This window comes from Hylobates moloch, unplaced genomic scaffold (genome assembly GCF_009828535.3).
Source record: "Hylobates moloch isolate HMO894 unplaced genomic scaffold, HMol_V3 SCAFFOLD_17, whole genome shotgun sequence".
Lineage (NCBI taxonomy): Eukaryota > Metazoa > Chordata > Mammalia > Primates > Hylobatidae > Hylobates > Hylobates moloch.
In genome coordinates this window covers 65,449,953-65,466,556 of record NW_026652292.1, presented here as the reverse complement: position 1 = coordinate 65,466,556, position 16,604 = coordinate 65,449,953, and the positions used below count along the sequence as shown (strand labels likewise).

General features: G+C 34.2%; 1 protein-coding gene across 2 annotated transcripts in view; it reads left to right on the top strand.

The window, feature by feature from the left end:
* The window catches only part of SLIT2 (slit guidance ligand 2), a 380,209-nt gene that overhangs the window by 11,748 nt on the left and 351,857 nt on the right, over positions 1-16,604 (top strand). For both annotated transcript variants that reach the window (XM_058430212.1, XM_058430211.1), the window contains exon 4: positions 5,145-5,216. In XM_058430212.1, coding sequence (XP_058286195.1) covers positions 5,145-5,216 — 72 coding nt within the window. The remainder of the gene's footprint in view (positions 1-5,144; positions 5,217-16,604) is intronic.

Here is a 16,604-nt window from a genome sequence, read left to right as displayed (position 1 = left end):
GAAAACCTTTGGTTTTAATTCCACTGAGGGATCTTGATCACCTTGCTTCATCTTTCAAAACTTCAATTTCCTCATCTTTAAAACAGGGATAATCATTATATCTCATAGTGGCAATAAGTAAGATAATGTGCATAGCTTCACAAAATGCTGGGCACACAGCACTTAAATAACTATTATTCTGCATTTCAACATACCTCTCATATTTCTCAATTGCTGAGTTTAAGGAATTATTTTATCTTAGCTGCTAAAGTGTATATATGATCCATTTGAATTTTTACGACCATATTTACATTTTTAAAAAATGTTCTTCCTCATGTAGTATATGGTCAACAGAAGAGATGTGAAGAAAAGCCTAACAACCCTTCAATGGTTATTTCAGAGTGTTTCTCATAGTCTCTCTGAATATGTAGAGAAATACCGGGAAGTAAGGGGATAAAAGAGGAAGCAATATTTTGCTAATAAGTATTGACATCCCTAGCAAGGAATACAGGGGATTAAGTTATCATTGATATCACTGCTGAAAATGTAAACTTTATTTACATAGTACAAAATAAATTTTAAAATCTGTGCTTTAAAAGTGTTAAAATAAAAACATTTTTATAAGAGAAGTCAAAATTTACCTGAGAAGGTGGCAGAAGAGGGGGCTAGATAGTTTTATGCTTGATCATTCATGTGGGAGAAATAGGAGGTTAGAAATGGTAGGCTTTAAGACAGCATTTATCAAACATTTATTACTGACCTAGCATGCTGCTAAAAACGCCTTATATTTACAGTGACATGTAAATATGGAGTACAAAATTTTACTGGCTTTGGTAAAACTGTTTTCATATTACGTTTTGAATTAGATGGAAGGTTGTGAACATTAATTGAATTGAGGTGAAAGTTACAAAAAGTAAGAGACTATAACCTCTGCTAAAGGACAAGAGTCACAGACGCAGGTGGCAGATAATAATTCAAAACAATGTTTGTCAATGTGTTCAGGCTGCCCTTCAAATTGAGGTTGTTAAGAATCAGTATTTCAGAGGCCAGTGGTGTTTGTGCAATGCAGAAAGATCATTCACTCTTCTGAAAGTCAAACTCAAAAGTAGCTGGTAGCACAGAGCAAACAGTTACTGGAATCCTTTCTCATCTTTGCCCTGGGAAAAAGTATCTCAGAGACATACATTACACACCTTTCTGAAACTGTGAATTGCCATCTAGAGAATTATCAAGCATTTCTGGGATGTTGTGGGCAGATTCCATCGAGGGGTGATGACACATGACTTAGATATCACTATATCTCTGTCTCTCTTTTGATACCATTGAGTGTCTGTGCTCTGAACAATGATAATTGACTCACCTGGTCTGTTTAACAAAGCTAATTTATGTTGGCTCCCATAAATAATACTCTGTGATATCTTTAATTCACTACATGCTGTTTCCTGTTCTGGAACCATCAGATTTAACTTCAGCTCATTTACGTTGGAGATCTTATTCTGACACGATCATCTTCAAGCTGTTAAGCAAATTTCTGTCACAATTAGAAGCTAGGCTAGTTTTTCTCTAGCTCTGTTTAATAATTGTTATATACCTTAATAGTTTTTAAAATAAGTTTAAATTTTAAATAAATGCTTTTTATTTTAAGGATTTAATTTCTGGTGATTGTACAAGCATCTATCCTTTAAATTTTTTTTTAACATTTTGAAAGTTTTGCTTTTTATATTAATGTTTGCATAACCATTTAACCTTAGTATGGATGGAAGAGAGAATAGAAAAAGTGGAGCCAAATGTGTATTGATACTGCTTTAAAGACAATAAAAAGGAAACATATACTGTTTTGTTGTATCCATATTACCACATTACTTACTGTTATCTGTCCTTTTTGTGTGATACCACCTTGTCTTATCCTAAAAACAGAAATGTATCTGGTGGGTTTAGACATATAAAGATCGTTCATAATAACTTTCATGAAATAATTATAAAGTACTTCAATTCAGAGAAGAATGCTTCGTATATATTTTGTTTTTTTTTCTGAAATTTAAAATACCTAATTTTCAACAGGTGTTTAAAACCGTGAGCTGAACATAGAGCTAGCTTTTTTAAAAAATAAAACTTTGTTTTATTTACAATTGCTTAGTTCATAGATATTTAAGAAATGGATCAAATAAATCTATGTTTTGCCTCAGGGAATATAGGTGAAAAGGAAAGCTTCAGCATTATATTATTCTGAATTATTGTTTAGGAATGTTTAGACTGTATTTTTTCCAGAGGCGTGATTCAGAGGGTGTGTTTTAGTGTCACACCACCTTTATTCCGGCCCTAGCTTTGTGTCTTTGAACTCTGCACTTCCCTCCAGAACAGCAGTGAGAATTGTACTTACTCACGGGGATGTGGTGAAGAGTGAATGAGATAACTTGCATAAACCTCTCAGAATAGTGACCATCACCTAGTAAGCTTATTACTTACACAGTGAATTAGAGCACGTGTTAGCTATTACTTACACAGTGAATTAGGAACCACTGGGAATAAGAAAGGGATAATAATTAAGAAAAAAAACACTTCTTGTATCCAATCTGAAAAATCTGCTTTCTCACAATATATGAAACTCTACTGATGTAGAACCGTTAACAAGAAAGCTGGTAGCAGCTGTTACTCACTTATATCTCTGAATTTGTTTACACACATTGAATTCTTTCCAGCTTCTAGGTGATGCTGAGAATCACATCACCAAGGATGTTGATGGAATGGAAAGGAGGAAACTACTGTCTGGGGCATGTGAAAGCAGGTTTGACAGCCAGAGAATGGCATCAAACCCAAGGCAGGTGCCTCAGGGAGGATGCCAGAGGAATGTTGGCTTAATATGAAATGTAAATGCTAGGGCCTTGCTGAAATATATCAAAATACTAAGAGAACAATCTGTTCTCATTCAGCATTTCCTAAGAACCTACTAAGGACCAGAGATTAGGAAATGTTGACTGAGAGCAGGCTGCTCTCTTTGGCTTTTCATATGGTTCAAAACTTACTAAGTGCCAGGGAAGAAGGGAGGGAATACAAAGATTTGGTCTTTATGCTTGAAGAGCTCACAGTCTAGTGGGAAAGAGACCAGTACATGAATAAATATTACACAGTGTAAGGGACTCTTGCTTATCAAATGCTGTGGGGACACAGCCAAGAGAAGCACTAACTTTTTGTAGGAGAATCAGGGGAAGGTTCACAGAGGATGTAAGAAAGCACCATTTGGAGAAAAGGAGAAGCACTTGATAAAGAGAACTGCCTCTGCAGGACCCAGGGGCTTGCCGAGAATGCTTGCTCTGGCTAGAGAATAACAAATGAGGCTGGTAAGTCTCGTGGTTTGGATTACATCATGAGAGCTCATTTCTGGTGTTTTAGAAATTGGAATTGGCTCTTTGGACAATGAAGGTCCTTCCAAGAGCGGTTGCATTCCTAGAAAAAAATCTCATTACCACTGTTGCAAATATTTGTAATCTATTTTTAGAGGGAAATAAAGCAACAATCTGCATTTCATTGAAATTGTATAATGCTAGACTCTGGAAGTACACTTTCTTCAGAATCATACCTAACAGAGAACAAATAAATAAAAGCTTTTGATTTGACTTTAAATTTTACCTTGTTATGTGCTTCATTCCAAAAATTAGTGTAAGTAGGAAGTAAATTCACTCTTTTACCACTAATTTTACTATTTGCCTCTACTTGTCTTGGCATACGTTTTTTATTAGTAATGCATTTTATTAAGGCCTGAGAATGTTTCTGTAGATGACCAACTTCTTTGTGAGTTCACATAAAGTTATGGTGCCATCATTGCTTCATGGCATCTTTTAGAATGGAAAGAAGTTCTGAAGTTTACCTGGTCTAGCTTCTCACTTACAGGATTTTACAAAATTATATCATTTTCCAAAAAAAAAATTCCTAGCCTCTGCTTGAATACATTTTGAGATAAGGAGTTGAGAGTTTCCATTTCTTAATAGCTAATTCTTAGAAAGCTCTTCCGTATAATCGAATTTCTTAGGAGTTACAATCAAGGGGCCCATTTCTGCCCTCTGGAGACTAAATAAGTGTAATTCTGCATCTACCCGATGACACTTTCAATATGTCAAGATTGATATGCCCTCTTTTCCTGTCCCTTTTAATATTTATCTTTAAAACTTTAGAAATATCTCTGGTTTCCTCAGTGTGATATTACTTTCTGGAACTATATCCAGAAACTATACTATATAATATGCCTCTACTCCTCTCGAGCTAGGCAGCTTGTAAGTCATTTGAGTGCAAAATGTTACATCAGCTCTTTATCGTTTTATTTAGATTTGGGAAAAGCAGAGAAATAGACAGTTATTTTAAATTAAATGTTAAATTGTACACTGAAAACAGATGGGATTGGGATATGACTACATCAGAGATAGTATTTGCCCACTCTTTCTTTAACAGGTGTGCATACCAAGCATCAGGGCTTAAATTGAGTTAGAGTTGCAATCACACTCTTTTCTAAAACATTTAAAACATTCCAATTTACTTAGACACTTTAAAACATTACTTAAACAGATTTGACACCACTATTAGTTATAATGCTGAGCCTTAAATTCAGTTAAGGGTTGGAAGCTATGGGTTGAGGTTTGAACTCTGGGCTGATATTCTCCTGATTTTGCCTATGGGACAAATCATGCCGACAATTTCTCACACTTTTTTTTTGTTCTCCCAACTAAATGAAAAGCTAAGAAAATTGAAATTTCCATCTCCCCACAATTCCTTGGCTGAACTTTTAGGCCAGTTGGGACTGTGTATGGATTATTTTAGACACCATTCACTGTGGTATTTCTGCTGGATATTGAAGTCACCTACCTTAGGCGCCTAAGACTGAGTCACAAAAATCCTTTATCATTGTGTATATTCTGGTTGACTGATGTTGCACAGGATTTCAGTTTAAAGTTTAGACCCCAGTAATCATCATCTTAGTAAGCACAATGGAAAACTGCTTTGAAGAGTCATGTAACAAAAGGTGTAACCAACTTTTGATTTGCAATGCTTGAATTCTCTTGAATGTCATTTCATTCTTTTCTGAAATACAGGATGAGGCATGACACTACCAAATCACAGTCTCATTGTTGGGTATTTTCTATGTAACATAAGCTTTGTTTTTGTTTTCTCGAAAGGCGTTTAAACAGAAATCACCTTCAGCTGTTTCCTGAGTTGCTGTTTCTTGGGACTGCGAAGCTGTACAGGCTGTAAGTAGACACAAATAGTTATTGTTGCTTTGGGTAGTACCTTGTGTTTTATTAAATGTATTTCGGATCTGTTTCTGTGTGCTTTCCTGGAATCTATTCATCAATAGATGAATGGATTAAAAGTTTGTGTTTTTTCTTTAGGAAATTTATGATTTGTTTTCTAGTGGTTCCAGTTGTTTTATTTGGTTAGGATTTAGCGGTTTATGTATGTGTTACGGTAATTGGATTATTATTATTATTTTTGGTAATGTGATGATGGCGAGATTTACCTACTTTTTAATGGAAATGTTTGATTAAGTTCTGAAGGGAGAAAATTGCTACTGTGCTTCCTCTTAAGAGGAAGTTGGCAGTGTGTTCTTGTAAAGTTGAGATTTTTAATGTCAGCTTTTTTGGTATTGTTTCTGGGCTCAAGTAGTAGTGTTTATTAGTCCGAAAATATTATTATAAGGTATTTAAAGAGGGCTTTAAATTTCCTCTTAAATGTTTCCTTTAAAGCCACAATTTCAGCCTCTGCAATATGAATGACTGCATGGCAAGGTTTTCATATCAAATACGTCATAGACTATTAAAGGAAGTAATTCCTTAAAGGAGCATAATGTGAGTATTAGGAGGAATCACTTTTTCCTCCCTGGAATGCTTTTGCACTGACCTAATGTGTAATAGGGAAAACACGTTTTTGAAAGCGTTTAAAATGAGATTTTCAGCCATATGAATGACTTTTTGCAGATGGGAGATAAGCTACGAAGTTTTGGAAAAATAAATAGCAATGATTATTGAGGTACGTGCATGTTGTGAAAAAAACTGCTGGGATGTGTAGAGTAAATTGCTCCATTAGCCCCACCTGGATGGTGGGCGTCCCATATGGTACTGTTTGTAGGGAAAGTGAGTATATTTCCTGTTTCTAAACTTGTCTTTGTAGCCTACTAGTTCAATATGGTTATCAATTCCAGAAGTAGGAGGACTGTCCTCTCACACCCTTCACCCCCAAGAATAGCCAGGATCTTTGTTACGTCCTGCTGAAACCTTAACAACCTTAACTTACTATAGGGAGATATTCCCCAGCTGACATACCAGATCTCTCCAGAGTCTTTCCTGACTTTGTTCCTCTAAGGATAGCTAAATCACCTGACGTTTTTCTCTTCTTTTTTGTGTTCCCTGCTGCTCAATTGGCCCAATTTAAGTAAATTTTAAAAATAAAATGAAGAAACCCTGGAATTGCATTTTTAACAAAAATTATCTAAGAACTATTTTTACTTAGGAAATAGGATGCAGGTTTGCTATAAAGATTATATGTATGCGTATCAGTAGATAATGATATCTAAATATTTGTGCTTAGTTTCTAAAAAGGGCCATAGAATTGGTTTTGATAGTATTTCGCTTTCAGCTTTAGTTATTGTGACTGAGGAGATTTTTAAGGAATCGACTTGGATTAATTTCCCCAGTTTAAGGTGGTTTAATCCATTGCAGGATCCCTCAGCAGCAAATTATATTCTGCTTCACATTTTGCCCTCTTTGACAATATCTCATAGCAGACCAAGAGATTTTCTTTTATGTTTTGTTATGATTTTATAACTTTATGCAGCTGCTATATGAAAAAAGACTTGAAATCTTTAAGTGAATTAAAGAAACAGAATCCATAAACCTATGACAGTGTTTCCTACTTAACTAAATGCATGTTGGAAAATGGGGAAACAGGCAGCTAGAAAATGTGTTCAGATTTTTTTATGTGTCTTTCTGGCTCAAAGAATTTGTCCTGGGAGTAATAGCAGCTAAAACAGTGTTTGTTAGGTGGAACTAGTTACAAGAGGGATGTGAATATTTTTATGTTTCAGAAATTATATAACTTGATGGCCTAGCACTCAGTATTAACAAAGTGTGTCCCTTTACATGAGATTTGACATCAGATTTAGGCACTGGATGTACACAGAAAACTAGAGGTGGAATATTTATTTGCATCCTCACGTCAGGAATCTTAATTTGAGTTAAGGAACTGTTGCTTCATCTGAATTAGACTTAGGTGAATTGTTAAGAGTGCTTTTTCTCTTGAGAGGTTAAGTTATAAGCTGCATGTGACCACTTGTTTATGATGGTGATAATTAAATTAAACAACTGCCATTGGAAGTCTTTAATAAACAAAGGAACACAGGCTTGTGAAGCTCACTACTGGCTAGTGTAATTATGAAAAGCAAAGGTACAAGCTCACATTTTCTTCATATGATACGGATGCCTAGTAGCTCACCTGAAACAAATATTCTAGCAGATGGGAAAATGTGCACAAACCTATATGCACAACACCTTTTATAATGCTCATTTAAAAACATATTTTTTTCACAGGAAGGACAAGTAACATAACAAAGGATATGGAATTTTTGACAAATAATGGGGAAAAATGATAGGACAAGGAAAGTATTTGATAGTTGATATATATATGATTGTTTTATAAATATATGTAAAACAATATATAAGTGTATATTCTATAGATACATAATATTTATAGAATATATATTTTGACATTTATATAATATATATAATTAATTATACATAATATATAATATATATTTATATGTAATATGATATATACTTAATTTATATATAATATTTATAATTTATATATAATATATATTATATATATATATAGCAAGCCATAGTTGCCCCTACTGTCTAATGCAGTAGAGGCATACTATATGCAGAACTCATAAAAAAACAAATTTAGGATTTACTTCCTCTGTATAGATCGTTCCGAGATACGAATTAATGTTTCAATTTCTTTATTTTCTTAGTTATTGTATACTTTATTCATACTTAACACTATGTTTTCCCAGGTATATCACTAATAAAAAGTTTACTGGTTTAATATATAGTTTATACACTGAAGTTTGATTTTTCGCATTGTTTGCTTAGATTAAAGCTAGTTGGATATGCTGGACATTGTGTTGCTTTTCTTTGAGGTTTGGAATAAATAATCACCATTTGACTAGTGGCTGAAAATAAGATGCCAGGGGAAGAAGCACACATGCTTTTCATGGATTCTAAATGCAATATAAAAGAAAAGGAGGGTATACTGTATATGAATTATGATTCGACATGCTTGGTTGCTTCTAGCGGCCAAATATGCTTTTCCTTTGCTGTCTGCTCCAATTTCTCTTTGGACGGGTTGAGAGAGCACTACATGTTCAGGTCAAGATGTTTGCTCAGAAATAGTAGTACAGTTGCAGCTGTGTTTGTTGGAGTAGGAGACTAGTTTAAATAGCATTACCATTTATCCAGTCCATTAACAGAACTCTGTAAAATAATGCCAACTCTGCATAAACTACAGGACAGTGTAATAAAATTACAAGCACTTGTTGACAGATGGAAAGTGCAAGTAAAGGGAAACTAAAATAAGGGACGATAGGTTGGAGGTTAAAAAAAAAAAATAAGCCAGCATGAAGTTTTCTTAACTTGTAGACTCTATCTTCCCCTTTGCTCCTCCTCCAAAATCAAGGTTGCATTTTTATTGTGAACCTAACAGTAGAGGAAATTATTTTTAAAGAAATCTGGAGCTGGTTAACTGAAGAAGAGATTGCAGGGAATTTTGAAACAGTTGATTGTGATTGATTGAAACTTATGAGTACTAATACAAATCTTCCTGCTAAGTGTAACCTTAAAAGAGGCTTAGGAGTGAGTGATTCACACTTTCTGATGAGTTTGCAGCTACTAATCTGGACTCACTAAAGAGGAATTTCATTGGTAGTACTGCGGTTAGACATTTGGTTATAAATATTTGTTTTGTGGTTTTCGGTTTATTTCTTTGAGTGTATTATATTTACTGAGACTTCTAACATAAGCTTAAGTATCCAAAGCACTTTTTAGAAACTCATTTTTCACTTTTATCTGCCAAACCAAACCAAAACTAAACAAACAAACAAAAAGAACTGCATCTGTCCCAGGGACTTATTTTCTCTACTTCTTTGAATAAAAACTTTTTATTTCTGGTTCTCAAGTGCCATTCATTATTCCCCAGTGAGTTGTGGAGCGACTAAATTATCTAACATTAGGAATGGTATTTTTAAGGCCAAGGACTCTCTTTATGGCCTAGTGAATACTTACCTGAGACAAATAGATTTTGACTGCTTAATTTCATTGGCCAGGTCATAATTCATTATCTGTCGGATAGGATCTCAGATTCTCAAAATTGCTTTTGATAACTATAATAATTGGGACTTTCTTAAGAGGAAAACTTAATTTTTTTATTAAGGTCATCAATTAATTTGTTCAGCATAACAAATATATATAATTAAGCTGTCTTTATTTTCCTTTCCATCACTGCCATAGAAGGAGACTTAGTTTTTGTTTCTTTAATAGTTCTAAGAGTAACACATGCTCATTGTAAAAAAGATCTAGGAAAATCAGAAAAAAATAGAAAATAGGAAGTAAAAAATTATCTATTATCTCACTACGCAGATATAGCCATTATTGTACTTATCAATTATTATCTTAGAATTATTTTTATGATTATACATATAAATGCTACTTAGACGTGTATTATGAAAACTTTTTTTTTTAATATCCCCAGGGTCTAGTATAAGGCTTGACCTTTAGAAGCTCTCATTAAGTGTTTGATGTATTGAATTAAATCTCTGTTGGGTTCAGAGTTTGTAACTTGAATGAGCAAATAGTAACTCTGGGACGGCATTATAAATAATGGAGAACCAAATTAAACTTAAAGGATAACTTGGTCAATTAAATGTTTGATTCCCTTAGGTTTCTCATGGAAGTGTTTCAGTAGACACAACACAATCAAAATGATCCATTTTTCACCTAAGCAAAACGTACCTTAATTTGATAAAACGTTATATAAAACTAACTCCCTAGTTCTTGGATGTCAATTTAGTCTCATAGGTTTCTTGGAGTCAACCATGAAAGCAGGATACAACAGAGGAGCCCATGTACTAATTTCTCTTGAATTAATTTCTGCCAGCTCTGATTAAAGTGTGGACTACTAGAGGTGTCAGGTGCCATAGTTTCCTGCTTCATTTTACTCTTGGCCTGTTTGGCCCCTGCCACAATAAATCCGACAGTGGTTGTGCAGGAATTGCAGGTTACAGTTGCTACGGTTACTGTTGTTCAGCCAGACCGACATCATTACTCATCTAGCGCGCTGCGGTGATAGCTACCGCTGATTTCTGTTGCTGAGACTGCCAAAGAGCTTCATGTGCTAAGGGTGAAAGTTCTGTCGAAGGTGGCGTCTGTGTTCTAATTTGGTGTAAGGAAACACTGTCTGAATTATATACTGATACTTTGCTAAGGGGAACAGATTGACTCTGTATCAAGAGAGAAAACTTAGAAAAGTGTTCACTTTCAGTGATTAAAACACCAAGTCCTTCATTACCAAGGTAACTTATTAATTACTTATTGGGCCCAAGGGACTCTGTTTTTGCCGCTTAAAAAATAGAGACATACAAAGAGTATTGCATTTAAAAAAATTACCACTATATAACCAAAAATTTATTTTCAAATAGTTGGACAACAGACTTGATATATGGATATCTGAACACAGCTGAAAATAGCCACTACCACTTGTCATGAAAGAAAGAAAAGTGCAAAGCCCTGAGCAGGACCTACTTTTACTTTTATTTTTTAAATCAATGTGTAATCCTGTGATTTAAACATTCGAAATCCAATGAAGATTAAGATTATATTTGAGATTTTGCCAGATCTAGTGTTGATGGTTTTTACTTCAAAGGGATTACTAATAGACTTGTTGCTAAAGAAAGCTAACAATTGTCTGGTTTCTGCTGTTACCAACACACAGAGTGGACCTTCTGAGTGTGAAATCCACAGCATAGCTCATAGCATAAGAAAATCAAATGCAAGAATGCAAGAAGGTTTTTTTTTTTCACTCAGCTGTACTTATTTAAACGGCTGCTTTCACAAATGCAAATGTTTCTAAACCCACCAACAAGTACTCATGGTCTGCCAACTTGAATTTGTAGAATACTGTGATCGATGCTCAGAAGGGAAACTAACAAAATATGTGGCTCCATATAATATGTGGTATTTGTGGGCCTCAGCTGTTGCTAACATCTGACCTATACTGTGTAAATTAATGCCTAGAGAGTTCATTGAGAGTGATCAAATATGTGAATTTAAGTCTATCATGTTCATGTAAAAAATGTATCGTATACACATCATCAGGTAGTATTTTAAAGTGTGTAAATAATGAAATTGCCACTACAATCTCAAGGTTACAATTTTGGGGACTGAAATTTACATAAATATTATTTCTAGGAATAAGGGTTGATAGAGTTTTAGTTATATTTAGGTAATTTTAATGTATTTGCATTATGTTTTAAGACATTGAAATCAATTTACTTTCTATCTTAAGGGAGGTTGTGTAAAATGATAGTATTTAAATGCCTACTCAGATACTTGCGGTTCTGTTAACTTTGAAAGTCAGGAGACAACGGTATTGTCGAGTTTTCTTATCTGTAAAATGAGAAGGATCATACTATTTACTTTCTGGGGATAGCACAGTAAAATTTAGATTCCATATTCAGAAGAACATTGTAAATTTTCAAGTATGATAGAAATTATATTTATATTATTATCATCCTTTCATTGCAAGCAAGATGGAAATGATAGTCACTCAGATGTCCTTGCAACTTGTCCTCAGTCAGCAAAGTTCCTGATACTGTTGCACAGCCCTCTTGTATTTATCCTTACAGTAGTCACACATAAATATGTGTAGTCACATTAATTATCTTACCACAGCAAATTGACATAAAATGTGCATTTGTACCATGTTATTTCTCTTTACTTGACTGCAGAAGGTACATTAGGGCCAGGATATTCTTAATGAGATCTCTTCATGCTCTCCCAGTTGATGATTCATATAGTTTTAAAATTCATCTATAAAATAAATTACAGATAGAAACAAAAAGACTGTGACTCAGGAACTATTTGTTAGTGCATATATTTAGACTGCTGTTTTAATGATGTGTTTTTCTGAATGACAAATGAAGGAAAAATACAAATGTTAGAAAATGCCGAGTAAACTCCTTAAACTATAGGTAAAGTATTCTGAAAGTTGTTCAGAAGATTTACATATGTTGCTAAGGAACATTTTCACTACTAATAAAAATTTTATTTTAAAAATAATATAAGATTAATCTGTTAGCCTCTAATACATAACATATGATTTGATCTATGGGACATTGTCATCTTTATATAAATTGCATAGGTGATTTTAAGTGTATTTTTAGACCACTAATTATGTCAAAATCCAGTAAAAATTGCAAATCTTTTAGCACTTTAAATCTAAGTAATGTTACATTATGAGACAAGTTTGAACCAGAAGTCATTTTGTTTTGTTCTTTTTTCCACAATTCCAGTACTTCTCAAAGTAGCATAGATATATATGGTGTATATCCACTCATTACATGTTACCTGTAACTGAGTTGATTATAATCACTGAATTTTTTATGGAGGGTTAACCTTAAAATATTTTATAAATTTTGATATAAGAAATCTTTAGATGGAAGTTTTAAAAGAAACTAAATCTTAGAGAAGGAAGCAATGAAGAGTAAAACGACCGGTCCTTGACAACACCCATGGCCTAGGGTACAGCATAGAGGTGTGAAATGTTATTAAGAAAACATCTGTGTCTCTTGAAACATCCCCCAAATGACAGTTTACAGCAAAGTATGGCAACATGATTTAAGTGTTAAAAACAAAACAAAACGAAACAAACAAAAACTTAAAAGAGAAATAAGTAAATCTGGAAACAGAATTGGAAAAAATAGCTTGGCCCCATCATGATAGGTTTCTTCTACTAGTGAAAGATTAAAGCTCGAAGTATGTGAATAGCTGAGAACAGCACAGAGAAAGGTTGATTGCTTCCCCTCCGACAGTTCCAATTGATTGAAAAAAGCCTAATTTAAAGTTCTGTTTGTTCTATGTCTTAAACCATCAGAATTCTCTTTTGGGACCCGAGGAATGCTCTGGAGGAAAAAGAATCCAAGGATAAAAAGTCATTGCAAGCCAACAATTGTTCCTAATCCTCACAAAATGCTGGAGAAATTAAATTTATTCTTTATTGCTCAAAGTGTTACCTAGGTCACTGGGCGATGGGAAAATTGGACTGGAAGTCGAGTAGGCGCAAGCTTTGTTTTGTGTCTAGATGCTTAACCTTAGACACGACAAGGCATCTTAGAGTGTTGTGGGAACTTGGTTCAGAGCATTAACACCAAGACTTTTATTACCCCGGATTTATAATAGGCTGTGCTGTCAGGAGATGAAAATGTTGTGTTTACATTTCAGTGTTAAATGATCATTTAATTAACACCTAAGGGGAAAAAAAACTTGTGAAATTCTTAGCAGCTTTTATTGTTGGTTTCCTGGGAGGTTTTAATATCCAAGTTTCATTGAGAATTTTTTTGTAAGACACAAAAGACATTATAGACTTTTTAAGGAAGACAAACAGTTTAACCTTGACCCTTTAAAAAAATATTAATTAAATTAAATTTTAAATCTGGTGTTCTTATAAGTTTCTAGACTAATATATTAAAATACATTTTGATTGGACACTACTTTTGTGTAAACAGTATATAAATATTATTGAATTTACATTATACATTTTCTAGGGTAAAACATTTGAAATTACTAATTAGTTTATCTTAAGTTTAAAATGTTTAGGACACTGACTTAAACATTTTGCTTCTGTTAAACTACCACTGTAGTTACATTGTTTAGAATCTGCCTCAATGTAGGTATTCATATGCAAGCATATTCTACTGGTAAGTTACGTCATTATTCTATTATTTTTATCTTTAATTTGGATATAGCTACATCATGATGAAAGAGGTATATATAATACACACACACACACACACACACACACACACACAATAGGGAAGAATAATGCCATTAATATGAAAACTCAGATTCACTTAATTAGAAATAACTAAAAGATTAGACATCATAAAATGCTTTTATTTACTCTTGCTCTTTTATGAGACAGTTAACCAAAAAGGAATGGTCTTGAGGCAAAGTGATAACATTTGGAAAATGTAATGTGTACTGTCAAGAGTAGCTGCATAGTTAGTAACACTTTAAGGAAACTTTTCTAAAACTATCTTTAAAGTTTACATCTTTTTTATTCTCATTTTATCTGAATATGAAGCTTTATGTTCAAATATATGAAACTTAAAAAAATTTACCAGTTTACATGCTGTTAAAGTAAAATCTTTCTTAATTTTTCCAGAAATGAACATGTCATTATGATGTAGTCTTTTTCTAAATACACTGTTTATATTCACACTGAAACAGAAATGCTTATCTGGTTTGTTGTTGTTGTTGTTGTTGTTTAAATTCCAATGCCTCAGGATAAAACTCACTCTCTGTCTTATTCATGATAAAGAAGTGCTTGGAAAATGGAATGTTGTTAAAATCTCTCAATAAAAAGCCCTGCTTTTAACTAAGGATTATACCTTCACTTACAAAACACTACTGCGCATTATGTAGGCACTCTGTATGATATGCTATGCTCTACTTACTTCTATCAGGTTTCAACCTTTCTGCAAACTTTCCTCATTTTTTTTTAACACACTTTGATCTTTTTCTTCCCAAAGCGACTTTTCTACCCAGCCTCTTATCACAAAAACCCAGAAATAGGAATATTGCTTTAAACATTTTATCTTCTTTACTTAAGGACCAGCCTTCTGGTTGAGTTAGTTGCAAGACAAAACAAAAAAAGAAACACAAAACATTGTCCAGAAGTATAAAAGAGTGAAAGACGAGAGAAAGAGAGGAGTAACAAAACCTGGTTATTTAATATAATGGATAGCCAGGGTATTCTAAATGGTATAGTTTATCATACCAACTGATATTCCAAGCCAATCGGGTGATGCCAGTGGTGGGGGGCAGTGGGGGGAGGGCGTGTGAAGGGGGAAGCGAGAGGTGGACATACTGAGTGCTTAAGAAACGTACAGAGGGAGAATAAGTATTTAGGGAAATTATAGTAAATTCCATTTAACATAGATAAATGTGTTTCTTTTATACTAAGGAAGTCAATGCTGTGCTTTTATACAGAGAAAGTCAGTGTTAAAATTTCATACATTCCTTTTTTGAAATCTCTGCTCAGAAACTAAAAAGAAATATTTCAGTACTTATTTTAGATAAACTCTCCTGGCTTGCCTCTTAAAAAAAATAGGAATAACTTCTTAATACAATCTGCACTAACAAATATATTTGACAGTTATTCTAAGTCATTTCATGTATTGAGGTTGGGAAATAAAATATCTAGAAATACTCTGTATTGTACTTGGCAGTGATTAGTTAAAATTAACCTTCCGTTTATATCACACTCTTTCACTTGGCTTTGATGACCCACCATAATGTAGTTCTGCATTACCTCTTCGGCATTATCATGCTATCACAGAGATCTACGGCATCTCAAGCAAGCAGATTTTCCCCTTGCTGCCTGGAAATTCCCAGCATTATTTCTGGACTTTCTTTCCTCCCTCCTCCTCATATAGGCCTCAGCTCCTCTACTAAAGCTTTCTCAATGGTTTTCGTTACCTCCATATGATCATTCATTATAATATGGTACAGACTAGTGATTCTATGGTACATGTGGTACACACGGTTGATTCAGACCGCCTGGGTTTGAGTCACTGAATGTGTCATCTTGGGAATATCACTCAATTACCTGCCAAGTGCCTCAGTTTTTCCTTGTGTAAAATGAGGATACTAGGAGTATGTTTCTTACGGAAGTGTTGTGTGGAGTAAATTATTTCGTAAATGAACTGAGCTTACTATGGTACTTGGCGTATAATAAGTGGCATGTACTTACTTTTTTTGCTTCCTTTTATCATTAAAACTGTATCACTGTTTTGTGTCCCGCATAATGGGTTGTCACATATAATTATTTAATCGTAACCTGTGTATTAACTTTGCCGAGATTCCTGTCTTATATTTGTCTTTGTTTCATATGTAGCATCTAGCCTAGTACAGGTTGGCCAATAAATATCTTTTTGATGGAATAGTTGGAAATTAAGCCTGAGAAAGACACTACCAATAGATTGAATTTGGGATGATATATGTTGAGGTGTGAAAAAAGCACTGGATCAGAAGTCAATAGGCTTTTACGGCCAGGCGCGGTGGCTCACGCCTGTAATCCCAGCACTTTGGGAGGCCGAGACGGGTGGATCACGAGGTCAGGAGATCGAGACCATCCTGGCTAACACAGTGAAACCCCGTCTCTACTAAAAATACAAAAAATTAGCTGGGCATGGTGGCAGGCGCCTGTAGTCCCAGCTACTTGGGAGGCTGAGGCAGAGAATGGTGTGAACCTGGGAGGCGGAGGTTGCAGTGAGCCTAGACTGTGACACTGCACCCCAGCCTGGG